Consider the following 23,180-nt stretch of genomic DNA (forward strand, 5'->3'; position numbering starts at 1 on the left):
GCCATACTTTCAAACTTCCAAACAGGATTCCGTCCAGGAAGAGGCACAGAATCTGCCCTCCTTGCCATCTGGGATGACCTGAAGAACACAGTTGACTGCAACAGGGTTGCTGCATTACTTCTCTTGGACCTCTCGGCTGCCTTTTACACAGTTGACCATGAGACGCTGATACAAAGACTCCACAAAGTCGGCATAGAGGGGACTACTCTAGACTGGATCGCGTCCTCCCTTTGCAACGGAACTTATGTAATACATACCCCACCGTTCTCTTCCAAACCGTACTTCACAAAAGCAGGGGTCCCTCAAGCTTCTATTATCTCACCAATGCTTTTCAACTTCTACACAAAGTCATTACCGGCACTGATCAATCAATTTCAACTCATGTGCTATAACTATGCAGATGACCCGCAAATACTCCGTTAACTGCAATGCCCCAAAGATGTTGGAAACACACTGATTTTCAACTGTCTCAGAGCTGTGGATCAATGGGCGACGTGGAGCCATATCAAATTGAATGCTTCCAAAACTGAAATACACACCTGTGGCGATTGTAAACATTATGACCCACTCGCCAAGTGGCCTGATAATCTTGGAACACTGTCTAAAATATTGAAGGAAGTAAGAAACCTCGGAACCCAAGCTATCGATGAATGCCCAAGTGGACAAACTAGCAAGATCAAGCTTTGTTGCTGTAAAAATTCTCCAACGAATCTTCACCCATATGGGATTTTCACACAAGGTCCAGGCTACCATCTCCCTTGTTTTGTCCAAACTCGATTACGCCAGTAGCCTCTACCATGGATCACCTTTAACAACCATGAGAAGTCTACAACGGATTCAGAACTCTGTTGCCAGACTACTCTTACGTATAAAACCGCAAGACCACATCTCCCTACCTTGAAAGCCCTGCATTGGTTACCGGTTGCCAGAAGATCCACATTCAAGCTGCTTTGTATCACTCACAAAGTGACCTTAGTCAAAAAACAGAGCCTCCTTGTCGTCAATATTTAACAGTCAATACATCACATTCAACGTACCTTTCACACTGCAAGGGTGAGAGTGGACAGCACAGATGTAGTCACAATGATTAAGAGAAAAAATAGTTACGTCAAGACAATTTATTATCAATTTCATACATAAAAACTTAAAACACAATACTATATATTGTCGTATGGCTATTTAGGAAGCGGTGACAGTATTAGTATATCAATACACATTAAAAATAATCATTAACAATGACTATACAAAAAATACATCAAAAAATGTGAGGTTAGGGGACACAGTAAAAAGGACAAAAATAGTCCTATTGACAGAGGAAAGTCACCAAATCTAAAACTTATTGAATGTGACCCTAATCAGTATTATTTCCTATTCAATATGTCACAAAGATTTATAATCAGAGACTTTGTGTGGTTTCCTCATACAAGAGCATCGACGCGTTTCGGTGGGCTATTAGTTCTCGGCCAACACCTTCATCAGGAAAGTTTAAAATAAAGTCCCAATAGCAATTACAATAAAATCAACGATCTGAAAAAAACAACATAACATAATTTTAGTTACTTATCGAATCTAATTTTTCTCTCAAAACATAGACACATATATGACTGTCCAACAGATCATCCCCGCAACCGCACCACACAAGCGAACAGCCAGACAAATCTCTTTATGCTCCACTACATAGTGCGTCATAGTATTTTCATATACTTTGTTGTTTGCACATGGTATACATGTGAGCGCTACCATATCACGTGGTTTTCACACAATGATTTAAATATACGTGGAAACCCAACTTAGTAATGCTCTAGATATGCCATCTTATTGGTTTTTAGGCCCTGTGAAATCACTGAATAGTGATCCTTACATGAGCATCTTATTAATTACGTGTCTGTTTACTAGACTTTTACATCAACACCACTCCTTATATTCCTTTTCAAATTCAAAAGTTTTTTTGCATTCATAGTGGACCAACTACCTTGTTTATATAAGAAGCTGTATCCATACATCTGCCGCCACTGATTATTTCTGTCTTTTTCTGCGGCAAAAAGGTTGTTCACGGTGGATTTATAGGCACCTAGTAAGTAAAGACATAACAACCTCCAATATTCCGTTTTAAACACCAAGCATATCACAACGAAAGATTGGTCCCATTTAAAAATTACCTGGGATGTATCTGCAGTGAGTCTAAAAAGACTTCATTGCACAGAAGTTTTCGATATAGGTAGTATCCATATATCTCCCACGCAAAAGTATTGGCACCTATTCAATGAAAATGAGTGCCAAATTGCATTAGTCCATTGTCATATTTATTTTTGGTGATCATTCTCTATTTTATTTAGGTCTTACAGGGTTCATGTGAAAAATTGTTTTTACACAATCTCTAATTTGTAAACTTTAGAGAGATTGCATGTTTATAGGCTATTCAAAGCTTTAAACAATCCCACATGATTTTTTCACGAATAATTCTATTATTCCCCCCAGCTAAATCTAACAACCGCAGTCGTTTCACGACTTATGTGTTTGTTACTGCATACAGAATCATATTGATGATATTTCACATAGATTAGCAGCTATCGTTAACAGGGACCGCGGAAATAACTCAGCGTAATTCATTTACCTTCGGTTGCTTTCTTTTATGTAGTCCCTGCTTCACCATTCAATGTGGGTCAGAATTATATTCAGGCCAACTTTCGGTGCACAATAAAAGCACTACAGAGAAAACAACTATGTATTAGTATGAATCGGACTACGTTAAAGCGATTCAAATTGTAGCCCTTACGAAGAGTTGCAACTAAGGCTCCCTCTCGTCATCGCTTACCTCCGTTAGCCTGTCACAGTGCATTAAAGCCAGGGTTCGGTGCAAAATAAAAGCACTGCGAAGAAAAGAACTATATTTTAATATAAATCGAGCTGTGTATAAGCGATTCAGATTATAACCCTAACGAGAAGTTACAGCTAAGGCCACCTCGCGTCTGAGCTTACCTCCGTTTTTCCGTTACGGTGCATGTAGATCAGCCCTCTGTGCCGGTACAGCTGAACTTTATTTGAACTTGGGAGGTATATATACGGTATGACTATTAGTGGAAACAGGTGGAGGTAAGGACACTACTTCCGGGGCATTACAGACATATTGGCCTAGCTGTTTCAAACTCCGTAAATGTCGCCGCCATCTTGGAGTTGTCAAGGAACGGTCGGTGCCCTATTTGTTAAATGGATAGTGTCTTTACCAGAACCGGATAGAGAACGTTATCAACTTACAGTCGCCATCATTCTATATTGCGAATATGTGCTCTTTTCTAATCTTTATTGGCATTCTTTTAATAACATAAGCTAGAACCAATAGATTGCTATAATATCGTTCAAACGCAACCAACGAGTACATGACAATTAATAAGGTTGCTCCCACTATGATCCATCGTGTCTATTCAACAGTTCTAGGATCATACCAGAAGGAAAGAGATGTCCCTAAAAATTATTTTGATAATGCCAGATCTTCCAGATAGGGAACATGAGCCCTACAAGATGGCCGCAACCATATACAGTATATTTAATACTGGAGGCAGACCTATCCACTCGAAGCAAACCTCGCCTAAGAATTCAATTCGATTGGCTTAATAATGAATTAAAAATGTGCCATCTGGCCGATGTTATTAACTCTTAGAGGAAATTGGGGCATCACCTATATGCATACTAATGCAAACAGCAATTTCAAGATCAGCCATTACTCTTGCACCTATATCCCTAAACAACAAGGGAAATTAGATCAACAGTCTTACTTCAAAACTATTCTATTTTTATCTTATCTTGTCGTCAGCAAGTGTTCCCATTCCTCTCTGCAATTTAATCCTTTATGTGCGGTGTTTAGATGGGAAATATACCATTGTTCACGTGCCTTTCGTTTGTTGGTGATGTTGCCACCTCTCCTATCAATTTTAATTTTTTCCAGGATGAACCACATGAAATCGTTTTCTCCGTGTCCATACTCTAGAAAATGTGGCACCAAAGGCGCAGTTAGTTTTTTAGTTCTTATTGCTGATCTGTGCTCTTGTAACCTAACCCGTAATTCTCTGCCTGTCTCTCCCACATATCCAAGCCCACAGGGGCACTGGAGGAAGTAGATCACATTTTTGCTCCTACAGTTATTAAGGGTGTTGGCTCTGATTGTATATCCATTATGCTTCAGTTCTTTTGATTGCAAGCACTGGGGGCAGATGTTACAGGTTCCACATCTGTAATTACCACATGCTCGATCATTCATCATGGTTTGCGGACTATCTGATCGATCTTCACGATAGGTGTGCACCAAAATGTCGCGCAGATTATTGTTTTTCTTAAAAGCAAACAATGGTTTGTCTAATTTGACCTCTTCCTCATAGTTTAAAATATGCCAGTTTCTATTGACAATATTTTTAATTTGGTTGCTCATGTTGCAAAATTTGCTCACAAAAACCACTTTGCTAGGTAATGCTTTGCTTGCTGCAGATTTGTGAACCAGGGCATCACGATCATAGAACCTAGCGCGTTTTAGAGAGTGGGTCAGGAGTTTTTTTGGGTACCCTCTATCCTTAAATTTGCGCTTAAGGTCATCCGCATGTTTGTAGAAATCTTGTAAGTCCGAACAGTTCCTCCGAAGGCGGAGAAACTGGCTAAAAGGGATACTATCCCTCTGAGATTTCGGGTGAAAACTTGAGAAATGAAGGAGAGTGTTCTTGGCCATGGGCTTGGTGAACAACTCAACTCCTAGAACTCCACTGACATCTTTGATTGTAATGTCCAAAAAATCAATCTTAGTTCTGCTAAAGTGGAACGTAAATCTTAAGTTTGGATCTCCCAGATTTAACCATTCGAGAAATGTTTCCAAATCCTCTGTGGAGCCTTCCCATATGAAGAAAATGTCATCAATGTAGCGGTACCAGCCCGCTACATTTTCAAAAAATGGGGCCATCTCATTGTATATATGCCTGATTTCGAATTGGCCAACATACAGGCAGGCCAGACTAGGAGCACAGGTGGCCCCCATGCTGGTCCCTTTAAGTTGTTTAAAATACTCGTCTTTAAACAGAAAGATGTTATTTTTCAAGATCAGGTTTACACAGTTAACAATAAACTCAGCATTGGCTCCACCTAGGTCTCGATCAGTCAAAACCTCTCGAATGACATTTACTGTATCATGCTGTGGGATGTTAGTGTAAAGAGACTCAATGTCCAGGGTAACTAGACATTGAGTCTCCCCACAGAAAGGCTTCCCTTCAACAAGAGAGATCATGTGAGCGGAGTCCCTCACATAAGAGCGCAGCCCACAGACAATGGGGCGCAAAAAATGATCAACATATTTGCTGATGGGTTCCAAAAGAGATCCAATACTGCTCACTATTGGTCTCATCGGGGGATCCGTACAGTTCTTATGGATCTTTGGTAGACCATAAATGGCAGGGGTCCTAGGTTCCGGATTATTGAGGAATTTAAACTCATCTTCACAGATCCATGATTTCTCTTTTGCTTCTAAGAGCAGGGCTAGGCATTCTCTAGATATGGTGGCTAACTGCCTCTCATTTGTTCGTACATAGTGTTCCTTGATGTTAAGCATTTCTAGCATCCTGTGTTCATAGTCCAGGGTGTTAAAAACCACCACCCCACCTCCCTTATCGGCAGGTTTGATGGTGAGATTTCTGTCTGTTTTAAGGGAATTAAGAGCCTGTCTTTCTGCTCTATTGATGTTATTGTGTCCCCTGAATTTGTTTGATTTGTTCAGAATTTTATGAATATCACTCTCAACAGCTTTCTCAAAGATTTCAACATTTTTGCCAATCATGGCCAGACTGGGAGTAAATTGAGATTTAGGTTTAAAGCCCGAGTTGTTGATGCGTTCAAGAGTGTCTCTATTTTCAAAAAATCTTCTTAATCTCACTTTCCTAAAGAAGGCACGCAAATCCTTTTCTAGCTGGAATTTATCTATTGGAGCTGATGGGACAAAACTAAAGCCCTTACTTAGAATACTAATTTCTATTTCATTAAGGGATTTATTAGATAGATTAATTACTGGTGCTCTGTCTGTCGCCAATATCGTTGGCTCCTGGTGCGCATATATTCCTGTTGTTGAGGAGGACCCCTGTTCATCTGGCCTCTCCCCGGATTCCCATTGTAACGTGGTCCTCTCCTCGGGCGCGAGTCTAAAAAAGGCACATAATCCCGATTATTGCCCCTGTTTGAACGATATTATAGCAATCTATTGGTTCTAGCTTATGTTATTAAAAGAATGCCAATAAAGATTAGAAAAGAGCACATATTCGCAATATAGAATGATGGCGACTGTAAGTTGATAACGTTCTCTATCCGGTTCTGGTAAAGACACTATCCGTTTAACAAATAGGGCACCGACCGTTCCTTGACAACTCCAAGATGGCGGCGACATTTACGGAGTTTGAAACAGCTAGGCCAATATGTCTGTAATGCCCCGGAAGTAGTGTCCTTACCTCCACCTGTTTCCACTAATAGTCATACCGTATATATACCTCCCAAGTTCAAATAAAGTTCAGCTGTACCGGCACAGAGGGCTGATCTACATGCACCGTAACGGAAAAACGGAGGTAAGCTCAGACGCGAGGTGGCCTTAGCTGTAACTTCTCGTTAGGGTTATAATCTGAATCGCTTATACACAGCTCGATTTGTATTAAAATATAGTTCTTTTCTTCGCAGTGCTTTTATTTTGCACCGAACCCTGGCTTTAATGCACTGTGACAGGCTAACGGAGGTAAGCGATGACGAGAGGGAGCCTTAGTTGCAACTCTTCGTAAGGGCTACAATTTGAATCGCTTTAACGTAGTCCGATTCATACTAATACATAGTTGTTTTCTCTGTAGTGCTTTTATTGTGCACCGAAAGTTGGCCTGAATATAATTCTGACCCACATTGAATGGTGAAGCAGGGACTACATAAAAGAAAGCAACCGAAGGTAAATGAATTACGCTGAGTTATTTCCGCGGTCCCTGTTAACGATAGCTGCTAATCTATGTGAAATATCATCAATATGATTCTGTATGCAGTAACAAACACATAAGTCGTGAAACGACTGCGGTTGTTAGATTTAGCTGGGGGGAATAATAGAATTATTCGTGAAAAAATCATGTGGGATTGTTTAAAGCTTTGAATAGCCTATAAACATGCAATCTCTCTAAAGTTTACAAATTAGAGATTGTGTAAAAACAATTTTTCACATGAACCCTGTAAGACCTAAATAAAATAGAGAATGATCACCAAAAATAAATATGACAATGGACTAATGCAATTTGGCACTCATTTTCATTGAATAGGTGCCAATACTTTTGCGTGGGAGATATATGGATACTACCTATATCGAAAACTTCTGTGCAATGAAGTCTTTTTAGACTCACTGCAGATACATCCCAGGTAATTTTTAAATGGGACCAATCTTTCGTTGTGATATGCTTGGTGTTTAAAACGGAATATTGGAGGTTGTTATGTCTTTACTTACTAGGTGCCTATAAATCCACCGTGAACAACCTTTTTGCCGCAGAAAAAGACAGAAATAATCAGTGGCGGCAGATGTATGGATACAGCTTCTTATATAAACAAGGTAGTTGGTCCACTATGAATGCAAAAAAACTTTTGAATTTGAAAAGGAATATAAGGAGTGGTGTTGATGTAAAAGTCTAGTAAACAGACACGTAATTAATAAGATGCTCATGTAAGGATCACTATTCAGTGATTTCACAGGGCCTAAAAACCAATAAGATGGCATATCTAGAGCATTACTAAGTTGGGTTTCCACGTATATTTAAATCATTGTGTGAAAACCACGTGATATGGTAGCGCTCACATGTATACCATGTGCAAACAACAAAGTATATGAAAATACTATGACGCACTATGTAGTGGAGCATAAAGAGATTTGTCTGGCTGTTCGCTTGTGTGGTGCGGTTGCGGGGATGATCTGTTGGACAGTCATATATGTGTCTATGTTTTGAGAGAAAAATTAGATTCGATAAGTAACTAAAATTATGTTATGTTGTTTTTTTCAGATCGTTGATTTTATTGTAATTGCTATTGGGACTTTATTTTAAACTTTCCTGATGAAGGTGTTGGCCGAGAACTAATAGCCCACCGAAACGCGTCGATGCTCTTGTATGAGGAAACCACACAAAGTCTCTGATTATAAATCTTTGTGACATATTGAATAGGAAATAATACTGATTAGGGTCACATTCAATACGTTTTAGATTTGGTGACTTTCCTCTGTCAATAGGACTATTTTTGTCCTTTTTACTGTGTCCCTAACCTCACATTTTTTGATGTATTTTTTGTATAGTCATTGTTAATGATTATTTTTAATGTGTATTGATATACTAATACTGTCACCGCTTCCTAAATAGCCATACGACAATATATAGTATTGTGTTTTAAGTTTTTATGTATGAAATTGATAATAAATTGTCTTGACGTAACTATTTTTTCTCTTAATCATTGTGACTACATCTGTGCTGTCCACTCTCACCCTTGCAGTGTGAAAGGTACGTTGAATGTGATGTATTGACTGTTAAATATTGACGACAAGGAGGCTCTGTTTTTTGACTAAGGTCATATTTGGTACCCCTCTCCTTTGTCTTTGGGGTCCCTCTCTCCTCTTTTGATACATTTTGTACAGCCCTATGTGCTGGAGAGTTCGTGTTGACATATTCACCTTATTGTACGAGTCCGAGTGAGAGCCTTCTGCCCACATATGGACCAATTTAGAACATTTGGTTTCAGTGATGATCAACTAAACAAAATCATCAATACAAAAAATGGGAATAAAATCACCGTTATATCAGGGAAAGGTGAAAACTGGGGCAAGCTGCTGAATTTAAAAAAGAAACTTATTCGTACTGAGGCCCATGCAGAATTCTTGATTGAATATGTAAAATCTGGCACAATCCCGATTGGGCTACAGGTCCGTAATGAACCGGGCCTGTTCATAGAAAACAGAAAGTTCTTGGAGACATGGGCCATGATTTCGAATAGATGCAGCCGTGATTGGATGCTTCTGATCATTGAGACTGCCCAGGAATTTATCATAATTGAGAAAGAGGCCATTGACAAATTGGAGCAAGAATTAAATAACTGTTCCGCATTAGAAGAAGCCAAAAAAAAGTTAGATGATATCAATAGAGATGTGGATGGATATAGAGACTATCTATTAAACAAAAAAACTAACAAACTAAGAAAAGACATGGATAGGTTCTCTCAGGAAAAAATTTACCCATACCTCAGGGAGAACTATTTCCAACAGAGAAATGATATGACCTGGGAGAAACCACCAAATAGACAAGTATATAGCAGAGGTGGTAGAAAACAGGTCACCTTTTCTAACACGTCTGGCTCAAGCAGTGAAGATGACAGCATACCAATAGATGAACCTGTGAACAGGGGCAATAATAGGGATTATGTGCCTTTTTTAGACTCGCGCCCGAGGAGAGGACCACGTTACAATGGGAATCCGGGGAGAGGCCAGATGAACAGGGGTCCTCCTCAACAACAGGAATATATGCGCACCAGGAGCCAACGATATTGGCGACAGACAGAGCACCAGTAATTAATCTATCTAATAAATCCCTTAATGAAATAGAAATTAGTATTCTAAGTAAGGGCTTTAGTTTTGTCCCATCAGCTCCAATAGATAAATTCCAGCTAGAAAAGGATTTGCGTGCCTTCTTTAGGAAAGTGAGATTAAGAAGATTTTTTGAAAATAGAGACACTCTTGAACGCATCAACAACTCGGGCTTTAAACCTAAATCTCAATTTACTCCCAGTCTGGCCATGATTGGCAAAAATGTTGAAATCTTTGAGAAAGCTGTTGAGAGTGATATTCATAAAATTCTGAACAAATCAAACAAATTCAGGGGACACAATAACATCAATAGAGCAGAAAGACAGGCTCTTAATTCCCTTAAAACAGACAGAAATCTCACCATCAAACCTGCCGATAAGGGAGGTGGGGTGGTGGTTTTTAACACCCTGGACTATGAACACAGGATGCTAGAAATGCTTAACATCAAGGAACACTATGTACGAACAAATGAGAGGCAGTTAGCCACCATATCTAGAGAATGCCTAGCCCTGCTCTTAGAAGCAAAAGAGAAATCATGGATCTGTGAAGATGAGTTTAAATTCCTCAATAATCCGGAACCTAGGACCCCTGCCATTTATGGTCTACCAAAGATCCATAAGAACTGTACGGATCCCCCGATGAGACCAATAGTGAGCAGTATTGGATCTCTTTTGGAACCCATCAGCAAATATGTTGATCATTTTTTGCGCCCCATTGTCTGTGGGCTGCGCTCTTATGTGAGGGACTCCGCTCACATGATCTCTCTTGTTGAAGGGAAGCCTTTCTGTGGGGAGACTCAATGTCTAGTTACCCTGGACATTGAGTCTCTTTACACTAACATCCCACAGCATGATACAGTAAATGTCATTCGAGAGGTTTTGACTGATCGAGACCTAGGTGGAGCCAATGCTGAGTTTATTGTTAACTGTGTAAACCTGATCTTGAAAAATAACATCTTTCTGTTTAAAGACGAGTATTTTAAACAACTTAAAGGGACCAGCATGGGGGCCACCTGTGCTCCTAGTCTGGCCTGCCTGTATGTTGGCCAATTCGAAATCAGGCATATATACAATGAGATGGCCCCATTTTTTGAAAATGTAGCGGGCTGGTACCGCTACATTGATGACATTTTCTTCATATGGGAAGGCTCCACAGAGGATTTGGAAACATTTCTCGAATGGTTAAATCTGGGAGATCCAAACTTAAGATTTACGTTCCACTTTAGCAGAACTAAGATTGATTTTTTGGACATTACAATCAAAGATGTCAGTGGAGTTCTAGGAGTTGAGTTGTTCACCAAGCCCATGGCCAAGAACACTCTCCTTCATTTCTCAAGTTTTCACCCGAAATCTCAGAGGGATAGTATCCCTTTTAGCCAGTTTCTCCGCCTTCGGAGGAACTGTTCGGACTTACAAGATTTCTACAAACATGCGGATGACCTTAAGCGCAAATTTAAGGATAGAGGGTACCCAAAAAAACTCCTGACCCACTCTCTAAAACGCGCTAGGTTCTATGATCGTGATGCCCTGGTTCACAAATCTGCAGCAAGCAAAGCATTACCTAGCAAAGTGGTTTTTGTGAGCAAATTTTGCAACATGAGCAACCAAATTAAAAATATTGTCAATAGAAACTGGCATATTTTAAACTATGAGGAAGAGGTCAAATTAGACAAACCATTGTTTGCTTTTAAGAAAAACAATAATCTGCGCGACATTTTGGTGCACACCTATCGTGAAGATCGATCAGATAGTCAGCAAACCATGATGAATGATCGAGCATGTGGTAATTACAGATGTGGAACCTGTAACATCTGCCCCCAGTGCTTGCAATCAAAAGAACTGAAGCATAATGGATATACAATCAGAGCCAACACCCTTAATAACTGTAGGAGCAAAAATGTGATCTACTTCCTCCAGTGCCCCTGTGTGCTTGGATATGTGGGAGAGACAGGCAGAGAATTACGGGTTAGGTTACAAGAGCACAGATCAGCAATAAGAACTAAAAAACTAACTGCGCCTTTGGTGCCACATTTTCTAGAGTATGGACACGGAGAAAACGATTTCATGTGGTTCATCCTGGAAAAAATTAAAATTGATAGGAGAGGTGGCAACATCACCAACAAACGAAAGGCACGTGAACAATGGTATATTTCCCATCTAAACACCGCACATAAAGGATTAAATTGCAGAGAGGAATGGGAACACTTGCTGACGACAAGATAAGATAAAAATAGAATAGTTTTGAAGTAAGACTGTTGATCTAATTTCCCTTGTTGTTTAGGGATATAGGTGCAAGAGTAATGGCTGATCTTGAAATTGCTGTTTGCATTAGTATGCATATAGGTGATGCCCCAATTTCCTCTAAGAGTTAATAACATCGGCCAGATGGCACATTTTTAATTCATTATTAAGCCAATCGAATTGAATTCTTAGGCGAGGTTTGCTTCGAGTGGATAGGTCTGCCTCCAGTATTAAATATACTGTATATGGTTGCGGCCATCTTGTAGGGCTCATGTTCCCTATCTGGAAGATCTGGCATTATCAAAATAATTTTTAGGGACATCTCTTTCCTTCTGGTATGATCCTAGAACTGTTGAATAGACACGATGGATCATAGTGGGAGCAACCTTATTAATTGTCATGTACTCGTTGGTTGCGTTTGAACGATATTATAGCAATCTATTGGTTCTAGCTTATGTTATTAAAAGAATGCCAATAAAGATTAGAAAAGAGCACATATTCGCAATATAGAATGATGGCGACTGTAAGTTGATAACGTTCTCTATCCGGTTCTGGTAAAGACACTATCCGTTTAACAAATAGGGCACCGACCGTTCCTTGACAACTCCAAGATGGCGGCGACATTTACGGAGTTTGAAACAGCTAGGCCAATATGTCTGTAATGCCCCGGAAGTAGTGTCCTTACCTCCACCTGTTTCCACTAATAGTCATACCGTATATATACCTCCCAAGTTCAAATAAAGTTCAGCTGTACCGGCACAGAGGGCTGATCTACATGCACCGTAACGGAAAAACGGAGGTAAGCTCAGACGCGAGGTGGCCTTAGCTGTAACTTCTCGTTAGGGTTATAATCTGAATCGCTTATACACAGCTCGATTTATATTAAAATATAGTTCTTTTCTTCGCAGTGCTTTTATTTTGCACCGAACCCTGGCTTTAATGCACTGTGACAGGCTAACGGAGGTAAGCGATGACGAGAGGGAGCCTTAGTTGCAACTCTTCGTAAGGGCTACAATTTGAATCGCTTTAACGTAGTCCGATTCATACTAATACATAGTTGTTTTCTCTGTAGTGCTTTTATTGTGCACCGAAAGTTGGCCTGAATATAATTCTGACCCACATTGAATGGTGAAGCAGGGACTACATAAAAGAAAGCAACCGAAGGTAAATGAATTACGCTGAGTTATTTCCGCGGTCCCTGTTAACGATAGCTGCTAATCTATGTGAAATATCATCAATATGATTCTGTATGCAGTAACAAACACATAAGTCGTGAAACGACTGCGGTTGTTAGATTTAGCTGGGGGGAATAATAGAATTATTCGTGAAAAAATCATGTGGGATTGTTTAAAGCTTTGAATAGCCTATAAACATGCAATCTCTCTAAAGTTTACAAATTAGAGATTGTGTAAAAACAATTTTTCACATGAACCCTGTAAGACCTAAATAAAATAGAGAATGATCACCAAAAATAAATATGACAATGGACTAATGCAATTTGGCACTCATTTTCATTGAATAGGTGCCAATACTTTTGCGTGGGAGATATATGGATACTACCTATATCGAAAACTTCTGTGCAATGAAGTCTTTTTAGACTCACTGCAGATACATCCCAGGTAATTTTTAAATGGGACCAATCTTTCGTTGTGATATGCTTGGTGTTTAAAACGGAATATTGGAGGTTGTTATGTCTTTACTTACTAGGTGCCTATAAATCCACCGTGAACAACCTTTTTGCCGCAGAAAAAGACAGAAATAATCAGTGGCGGCAGATGTATGGATACAGCTTCTTATATAAACAAGGTAGTTGGTCCACTATGAATGCAAAAAAACTTTTGAATTTGAAAAGGAATATAAGGAGTGGTGTTGATGTAAAAGTCTAGTAAACAGACACGTAATTAATAAGATGCTCATGTAAGGATCACTATTCAGTGATTTCACAGGGCCTAAAAACCAATAAGATGGCATATCTAGAGCATTACTAAGTTGGGTTTCCACGTATATTTAAATCATTGTGTGAAAACCACGTGATATGGTAGCGCTCACATGTATACCATGTGCAAACAACAAAGTATATGAAAATACTATGACGCACTATGTAGTGGAGCATAAAGAGATTTGTCTGGCTGTTCGCTTGTGTGGTGCGGTTCCGGGGATGATCTGTTGGACAGTCATATATGTGTCTATGTTTTGAGAGAAAAATTAGATTCGATAAGTAACTAAAATTATGTTATGTTGTTTTTTTCAGATCGTTGATTTTATTGTAATTGCTATTGGGACTTTATTTTAAACTTTCCTGATGAAGGTGTTGGCCGAGAACTAATAGCCCACCGAAACGCGTCGATGCTCTTGTATGAGGAAACCACACAAAGTCTCTGATTATAAATCTTTGTGACATATTGAATAGGAAATAATACTGATTAGGGTCACATTCAATAAGTTTTAGATTTGGTGACTTTCCTCTGTCAATAGGACTATTTTTGTCCTTTTTACTGTGTCCCTAACCTCACATTTTTTGATGTATTTTTTGTATAGTCATTGTTAATGATTATTTTTAATGTGTATTGATATACTAATACTGTCACCGCTTCCTAAATAGCCATACGACAATATATAGTATTGTGTTTTAAGTTTTTATGTATGAAATTGATAATAAATTGTCTTGACGTAACTATTTTTTCTCTTAATCATTGTGACTACATCTGTGCTGTCCACTCTCACCCTTGCAGTGTGAAAGGTACGTTGAATGTGATGTATTGACTGTTAAATATTGACGACAAGGAGGCTCTGTTTTTTGACTAAGGTCATATTTGGTACCCCTCTCCTTTGTCTTTGGGGTCCCTCTCTCCTCTTTTGATTCACTCACAAAGTGATACATGAAACGGGACCGCTCTTCATCAGGAATAAAATCACCAAACACATTCAACAAAGGAACCTCTGCTCTAGAGTGGCACCTCGCCTCAAAATCCCAAGATACAAGAAAAAAAACAATGGGTGGCACATCATTCTCTGTTCAAGCAGCCAAACTATGGAACGCTTTACCCCCAACATAAGATCCACAGATAACCATCTTATCTTTAGAAAACTACTCAAGAATTGGCTCTTCCCCCACATAACCACCATACGCAAACAGATATATATACAGCATATCACTCTGTATATAAGCACTTATTTGTACTATTGATATTTACCTATACATGTGCATTGCTTTGTATAAACGTGTAGAATACCCATGGCTAAAAAAATTATATAGAGGTATTTATTGGTTCAGCTTAATAAATGTATATATCACTGATAGTTATATTATTCTATGTTTTAACATGTATATAAGTGACTGCATAAATAACAATCTTTTTATCTTAAATATTTATCTACAATTGTTTCACTATTGATCTACAAAACAAATATATATGTATACACAAATAAATAAAACTAATTTTAAGTACAACACTTGAAAGCCAGAGTTTATTTAATGCATCTTTAATCTACATACACTATCTTCCTTTATGGATCTATTTACCCTCCATGTACTTATGGATCTATATCTTTATTACTTTTACTTATTACTTTCTTTTCTTCTAACTCAACATATACAATGCACTACCATATTTTCACCCTATACCGCTGTCAATATATTCTCCAGCTCAAATCTGACTCTCTCAAACCTCTTTCTACACTCTTTCCAATGCAGTAGCCTATTTCTCACCCTATACTTCTATCAATATATCCTTTACCTCCACTCTCTCATTCATCCCATACCACTATATGATCCCCAAAATAACCCTTTCGAGACTCTTCCCTACTCCACCCCTCCTTGCATCATCAAATACCTCTTTTTACTATCCCGATCCCCCAAAACAAGCATTTCTAAACCCTCCCCCTGACTCTTACCCCCCTCCACCTCCCTTTACTCATCCCCCTTTCACTCATGCCAAGCCTCCTCCTACTGCTATGAGCTAAAAAAAAATAACAGACTAACATGTCCACTACTCAAATTAATTTCATATTTCTCTTTACTAATTCACCACTAATCCTTTATGGGTTCCGGAGTAGCGTGCTACTCACCGAAAAAGCACTTCAACACCTCATATGGGGTAGCAAACGCTATACAAATGCAAACCTTTTTACCTCTTCTACCCTTTGCCTATCCTTCTAAATCCAAATAACTAACTAACATATCCACCACTCAAATTACTTTCATATTTCACTATAGTAATTTACCACTAACACTGTACGGGTTCCAGAGTAGCGTGCTACTCACCCGAAATAAAACCAAAAAAACACTTCAACCCCCCCCATCAGTGGTTGCAAGAGGTACATAAATGTAAACCTTTTTCCCTCTTCTATCCCTCGACTATCCTTTTCTATCCAAATAGCTGACTAACATTTCCACCACTCAAATTACTTTAAAATTTTCACTATACTAATTCACCACTAATACTTTATGGGTTCCGGAGTAGAGTGCTACTTGCCGGAAAAGTGCTTCGATGCCTCGTCAGGGATAGTAAGCGCTATATAAATGCAATTACAATACAATACAATACAATTGTTAGTGCCATACTCACTGCCTCAGTTATTATCCTCTTAGCACATTTGTAGACAGGGATATGCAGCTTCACTTGCTACTGGCCAAAGTCAGTGATTTAGTAAAAGAGAGGCCGAGAACGGGTTTGCTGTAGACATACGGACTGGGTTGGCGCGCTAGCACCATGATAATAACAGCACTGCAGGGAGGCGCAGTTGCTCCTTGTTTTGGAGCAGTTCATAGATTTACATCATGAGGTTTGAAAACCTCAATCTGATCAGAGTTAACTCAGGAAAGGAGGAAGTAAATGGAGAGTGCAAGCTGTTTTGGATTACAATTTTCCAGAAAAGGTAGCGTCTGAGCGTGAATTCTATGGACTATCTCTTGCTTTCCACACAGCTTACAAGATGCCACTTTCAACCCAACACCACATACACATCATATGAAAATTAGAAACTGACCTTTGTCTTATGCTGTCTGAGCAGGACTTGAAGTCTAAAAATGTTATATTGTGCTATCAACAATTAACAGCACAAATATAGTGCCCACAACCTGATTTGGTCTTTTGTAAATTGTTTCTGGATTAGCAAAAACAAAAAAAAAAGTGAGTTGTGCATTGCAGCTTCTGTACTGAAGAAAAATCAAACTGAGATCACCACAATTGGTGGTGCCTTTATGGACCGTATATGTGTTTTTTCAGTGTGACAGACTTGCAAATGGCCCCACAGATACACCATTCACCGACAAAGGAAAATTCATGGATAAAAAAAAGTTTTCGATTTTGGCAATGCCTTAAGATGAGTATGCTGAAGGAAGAAGCATCGCATGGAAGCATGAACTTTAAAAGCTTTTACATTTTATATGAATATAGATCGTTTCCCTACCCCCAATTGATGGCCTCCACAGTCTCAATGTCCAGAGGATCAACTGATGAAGGCAGGGCTTTGTAGAGAGAAGCAAGTCTGTCGGTCAGCAACTCACACAAGCTAGTGCTCTGCATTAGGCATCTGGCTGCTGCAGGCTCCGGCAGACTAACTAACAGCATGAGACCTTCACAAGCCTTTACAGCAATACGACCATCCTGGAAGGAGTAAAGAAGACAGAAATACATACTGAATTACACCAATGAGAGAACGATGGTGAAACTGCATTCAACTAATCGAATCATATATGATAAAATATTAGATAAACAATTTGCTGCTGTAGTTTTACAGGTAAATATTATCAGTACTTTATGAGACTATGTAAAGCTACAACAAAAGGCATCATTTGGTTATTGACTGCAGTACATTATACAGCCTTGTGGCAGTGAAATGATATGCATGTACATGGCACATTTTTAGTAAAATATATGAAACACTGTTGATGCACCTTAGTCCTGTCCAATACATCTCTAAAATATTACAATATGGAATGTACAGTTTTGAAATCAGTCCCGTGCCCACACATCAAATAATCTGTACAAGGTGCGTTAACCAATACATCACATTCCTTTGTACACCTTTGCCCAGTCATGCACACGTAGGGGAGGTCAAATTACTTCACATTTTTTTAAATTCACGGATGTGAGACTTCAACTCCCCCACCCCCCCTCCAAACATGCTGGTTTTATATCCACCGGCCCCCAGGAAGATGTTCTTAAAAGCACTGTAGCTGTCCGGGCATAGTATTTTTCTTAATGCCATTCTATATTGAGATCCATCCCAAAGTTCAGCTACTATGCATCTATAATGATCTATATTATCTCTAAGCTTCAACTGTCCAGGGCTATTGCACACCACTGCTTGCAAGCACTAGCTCAGCTCTCATAATCTGGGGTACAGGAGCAATTCAATGTTGACAGATTCACTACTAATCCATATGCAAAAGAGCACTTGAGGGATATGTCTTTACCGAAGTCCAGATTATCTGTGCCAAACTGTCCTTGCGGGGTGGTAAGTACAGTTAGGATCAGCAAGACAACCTACTTGTGCTTGATCATGCTGACCTGCTTGTGCCAATCGCACTTCCTCATCCCACTTGACTGAGCACCAGCATGGAAATGTACTAAGACTGGTCTAGGCTGCAAACTGAAACAACTTATTTCTGACGAACAATAAATATCAAATGGAACTGACCGGGCTCCTTGTGAGATTGAGTAAGGAGTTCACAAGGTTGTAGTCTTGGTTTGGATGACTGCTCGCAGTGTCGGAGACATCAGTGTTGTTAAGACATGTTGAAAGTTCATCAACCTTGTCTCCAAGGTCGTTTTCTTTCACCTCATGCCCTGCCCAAGCTCCACTGCTTGATGCTTCGGACTTCAGAGACTGCCCCGTGTCCGTCAGGCAGTTCTGGTCTTTTAGGTCATCTCCTGAAGGTCCTCTGAATGCCGGTAGTTTTAACTTGTTCTAAGAAAAGAAGCATGGGGTAGTGAGATGTGTACAGTAAGTTATACACAAACATTTACAAAAACCTCAGGGAGCCATTGCAAATATCCCTGTACTTACTTTGCAAAGGATGCTAGACAAGTTTGCCATAATATACATTACATAAGGATGTACACAATTTAATTTGTATGGATATCAACTATCTGAAAATGAAGCAATATAGAGGGAAATACCAATCACCCACCTCGAGGAAGAAGTTAACTAAGTATGGATCCTGCTTCAGCTTGGAACAGACTATACAGAGAAACTGAATCTCCTCATTTTCTGTTGGTGTCGCTAGAACTTCCCCACAAAGCCTGATGAGTTTCTGTGAATGAAAATGGAGAAAATGATTTTTATGTACCTAGATTAAATAGAAAATTAATGTTACTTCTAAGCAACAGACAGTCAAGTAACTAGACAAGTCTCCATGAATGGCACATGTGAGATTTTAAAAAACCAATGCCTTCTTGGCTGTTACACCTCTGGATTAGTCAGCAAGTAATGCATCCCACTAGTTTAGTAGTTCATATCAAATATAGGAATCTTTGAAGCTACGCAATGAATGTCGATCAGCCTCTTCAGCTTCATTAATTATCCCCCTCATTGATCTGTTTCTCACTCTGCCAAAATAAGGTTACCTACTGTAGAATTAAAAAACTGCTCCAGAGGACAACCCCGTTGTTAAAGTTGAAGATAAAGTTTGTACAGTTCAGCATTTTAATTGGTGGTCACATGTAGTGTTCTGTTATTCTATATCTGATTTTAGATACCTTCTTTGCTTATGTTAAATCATGTTCTGTGCCCCCTACCCATCAACACAGGTTCTCACCGTGTAAAACAGATTTGGCCGAAACAAAAACAAAAACATTATATGCTGTTGGCGAGGATTCCTATTGTAACAGTAGCAGTGATAACACAACTTACTACTTACACAAATTTTTAAAGGGTGAGACAAAATGAAACAATCACTATGAAGTGGGATGGAATGGCAGGCAAACTTATTTCATTTAGGTTTCAGTTAATGCATTGGCACCATTTCATGTAGCCCCTATTTGTAGACATGCCTGCACCTCCTCAAGCAAGAGTTGGAGGTGTTAGTTTTTGATCCTGTGAAGGTGGGATGGCGAGGGTAATCCTGTCAGGCTGCGAGTTCCCTCAATATTACATAAGTAGGCAGCAGGTTGTAGTTTAGATGCAGCAATGTACTTTTGAAGAATGATTCTTCAGGAAAAAAAAAACTGCCTTTTTAAAAAATTGTCTGTTATCTACTGACGTGTACCTCGCAACATGTTTTCACCCCAACTGTTGAAATACAAATAGCATATTTATATGAAGTGTTCTGGGTTCCATACCCACAGCAGGGAATAATTCTAATGTTTATGACCATAAAGTAAGATACTACGATGCAGAACCTTGTGATGGCGAGTCCGATTACAAGGTTTGCAAGGTAAGTAGAAGTACCATCTAGTATGGATGACATTTGTGAATAGGGTTCACAGTGTCACCTGCCCCATAATCGTGTTTTGCATCGTCCCGTGAGGTGGGTCTACAAAACAATTGTCATCAGGTTTTGAATGTACTGAATATGGCAGTGAATACTGTTATCGTCTAAGAGTGGTGTATAGTTTTGCTTCTTAGAGACTGAAAAAGCTCAGTGTGTGGTGTTACCTCCTTTGAGGCCAGAGGTGCTGTGCAAGGCCCTCTGTTTTGCCCTCAAAGAATCAAGGTGAGGTTTGTTATATGTACGGGCTGCCATGGTGACCCTGGAGAGTCAGATTATCCAGAGTTAAAGTCTACAGGTGAGACAAAAATAGGATCCCACTCACTTTGTTCTTTTGCTGTGCCAGCCAGCCCTCCTCAATATCCTGCACTACCAGACAAGGATTTAGTAAACTTTTGGCACAGCAATTCTGAATTTTGCACTCGCCTGCTGCCCGACAGGGTCTGACACTTTTCTGTGAGCAAAAAGCATTACACGCAGAGTAGCTGGTCTTGTGGTACCTTTATAAACAGAAGTAACAGGTCTAGCTTTGGTCCGACCATGTGAATTTGCTGTTGCGAGAGGAACACTACATAAAATGAGTATTCTCCAGCTCCTTCTCATTCTCATTCTCAAGCTCATATGGCCTGATTCTGGATCTTTGACTCAAAAGAAGTGGCACTGCTGGCTGTGTTTATTTTCTGTTCAATGCTCGGTCCTTTCTTTTCTCAGAGTTGTTCTGTGCCAAAATCTTTCAGTTGCAATGGTATTGGATCCCCTGAAGCATGATCTAGCCTGACTATGGAAAAACAACAATATGAGGGGAGGTCTGTGTTCTGCGGCTTACAGTGCTTACTTTGAGCCAATGGTTGCAGGTGTGGCACACCAGCACTTAGTTTTGGGGATCTGCACTTATTTTATCCCATCAGACGTTGTCTCAGAAAAAGACACAATGGGGAAAGAATGAGCAAGGGAAAGACAGAAAAACCATGACAGAGGATTAAAGCAGAAACCTGCATCAGTTAGATAAAAAGCAGGGAGTGTTGGGTGGTGGATTAACGAGGAATGAGGTGGATTCATGACTGCCAAGGCTTTGGAATTCTGGACGCTGAAATCCAATAGCACCAGCCATGGGCTTCTGAGCAAAACGTTGGGCCCCAGCATTAGTTGTTTTACAAATTAAGGACTGCATGAATTGTGTTTTTCACCTCAAAACAGATGCTCGGTCTTATAAGAAATACGAATTGCAATTTTTTAAGCACAAGACTAGATGAAAGGAGCGTGCACAGCAAGGTACCTGCAATACATAAGCAACAAAAACCTATACATGCAGACCTATCAGGTCAACTTTACGCAATGAATACCTTAACTGTGGACTAAATAAAAGATGCATGTGGTTTATTGAAAAGAGCAAATCATTGTTAAGATCAAAAGACTTTAAAGCAGTTCAATAAACATGAACAACAATCAACTAGTCAGAACTTTGTGTTGCCATGATAGGACTGGAACGTTTAGTAAGGAAAACATTCTAAAAAACATGCAACTTTACACTTCACTCATAAGCATTTAAGTTTAGATGTTATGTTTATGTACTGGAATTGAGCATTACCATTCAGGAAACAAATGTCTATGGTCGTCCAGATTTCTAACTTCTCAAAACCATCATGAGCTTTAAGAATGTCATGGCACAGTCTCCTTAACCAAGACCTGGACAGACCTTCTCCATCTAATGGATCGAAGATCACATATTCTAATATCTCTAGCTCCAACCAATTTCTACAATTGTGACCAGATTTGTACCCAAGTCCAGCAGCCACAGACAAGGATTCTAGGGCTGTGGATTGGAGTTTAGCAGCAGGACACAGATCGATAGCAGCATGTTTGATGGAAGACTATCCTAGAGAAAACAAAATTAGTTAACATTTTAGGCTGTGCTAAAAAGCTGAATCCTCGCGAGGATTGGTTTTAACCAAAAGATTGGGGTAGCACTCAAAGGGGGTTGACACCTCTGTTCCTGCAAGTACAGTGGGAAAAGGTCCAAATCCACAGGTTACGAAAGTTAAATGGCTCACAGAGAATTATGCCTGTGGTAGATTAGACAACAGATGAGAATCTCAACTGGGTCAGCATTGCCTTCCCTCTGTGCCTTTCTAGAATGGAGAACACAAGGATGCTTACTTTAGATGTGTAGCACTGTAAGGATTGGTGGCCCTTTTATGCCCATGCAGGGAGGACCTGTTGAGCATATCAGCAACCCGACCAAGACACCCAACACCTTACATCAAGCACGAGAGTAACAAAAAACACTGCTGAAGACGAATTAAGTGCTCTGTGAGGTTGGATGAGCAAATACGTAACAGTACCATAAAGCCAAACTTAACTTTCGTTTGCCAAAGATCTGGGCACAGTTGTGGGCTATATGTTACTATTGACTAGAAAATCTTTTCTGTCTTAAGCAAGGAACCAAAGGTGTGATAATCAGATAAGTATGTTAATTTCTATTTTAATAAATATTTCATATACAAGGATAAACAAAATTGGTATACCTGAACAGGTCGGTGTACATTAATGTGAGGAAGAAGCGGCTGTCGGATCCGTCCTAAGAGTTTTGTATAGAAAACCAATACCTGCTGCTTCATTCCGGGTGGACACTGCAAAAAAAACAAAAAAAAGAAGAATTAACAGACTGGCACCCTCTCTTGCGGCACTTCAGACCAGCTCACAAACCAGCTTCATACCAGTCCAGCTGCCAACCTCGTAGCATAACAGACAGGCCCCTACACTGCAGGCTCCATTCCCGGCAGACTCCCCGACTTGCTCCCAACCTGCTAGTGCCCTACATAGTCTCTTTAACCAGCAACAACCTGACTGACTCCCTACCAAGTGGCACCCTAGAGCTTGGCTCCCTATTGGGCACTCTCCC

At 39.7% G+C, this 23,180-nt stretch overlaps 1 protein-coding gene across 1 annotated transcript in view; it reads right to left on the reverse strand.

Annotated features, from left to right (window-relative positions):
* Nucleotides 1-23,180, reverse strand: part of FHIP2A (FHF complex subunit HOOK interacting protein 2A) — a 246,797-nt gene that overhangs the window by 153,587 nt on the left and 70,030 nt on the right. The window contains exons 4-7 of the mRNA XM_085603279.1: nucleotides 22,804-22,908; nucleotides 18,980-19,102; nucleotides 18,487-18,756; nucleotides 17,254-17,450 (exon numbers count right to left, since the gene is read on the reverse strand). Coding sequence (XP_085459405.1) covers nucleotides 17,254-17,450; nucleotides 18,487-18,756; nucleotides 18,980-19,102; nucleotides 22,804-22,908 — 695 coding nt within the window. The remainder of the gene's footprint in view (nucleotides 1-17,253; nucleotides 17,451-18,486; nucleotides 18,757-18,979; nucleotides 19,103-22,803; nucleotides 22,909-23,180) is intronic.

The sequence above is a fragment of the Triturus cristatus genome, chromosome 1_2 (assembly GCF_964204655.1).
Source record: "Triturus cristatus chromosome 1_2, aTriCri1.1, whole genome shotgun sequence".
Lineage (NCBI taxonomy): Eukaryota > Metazoa > Chordata > Amphibia > Caudata > Salamandridae > Triturus > Triturus cristatus.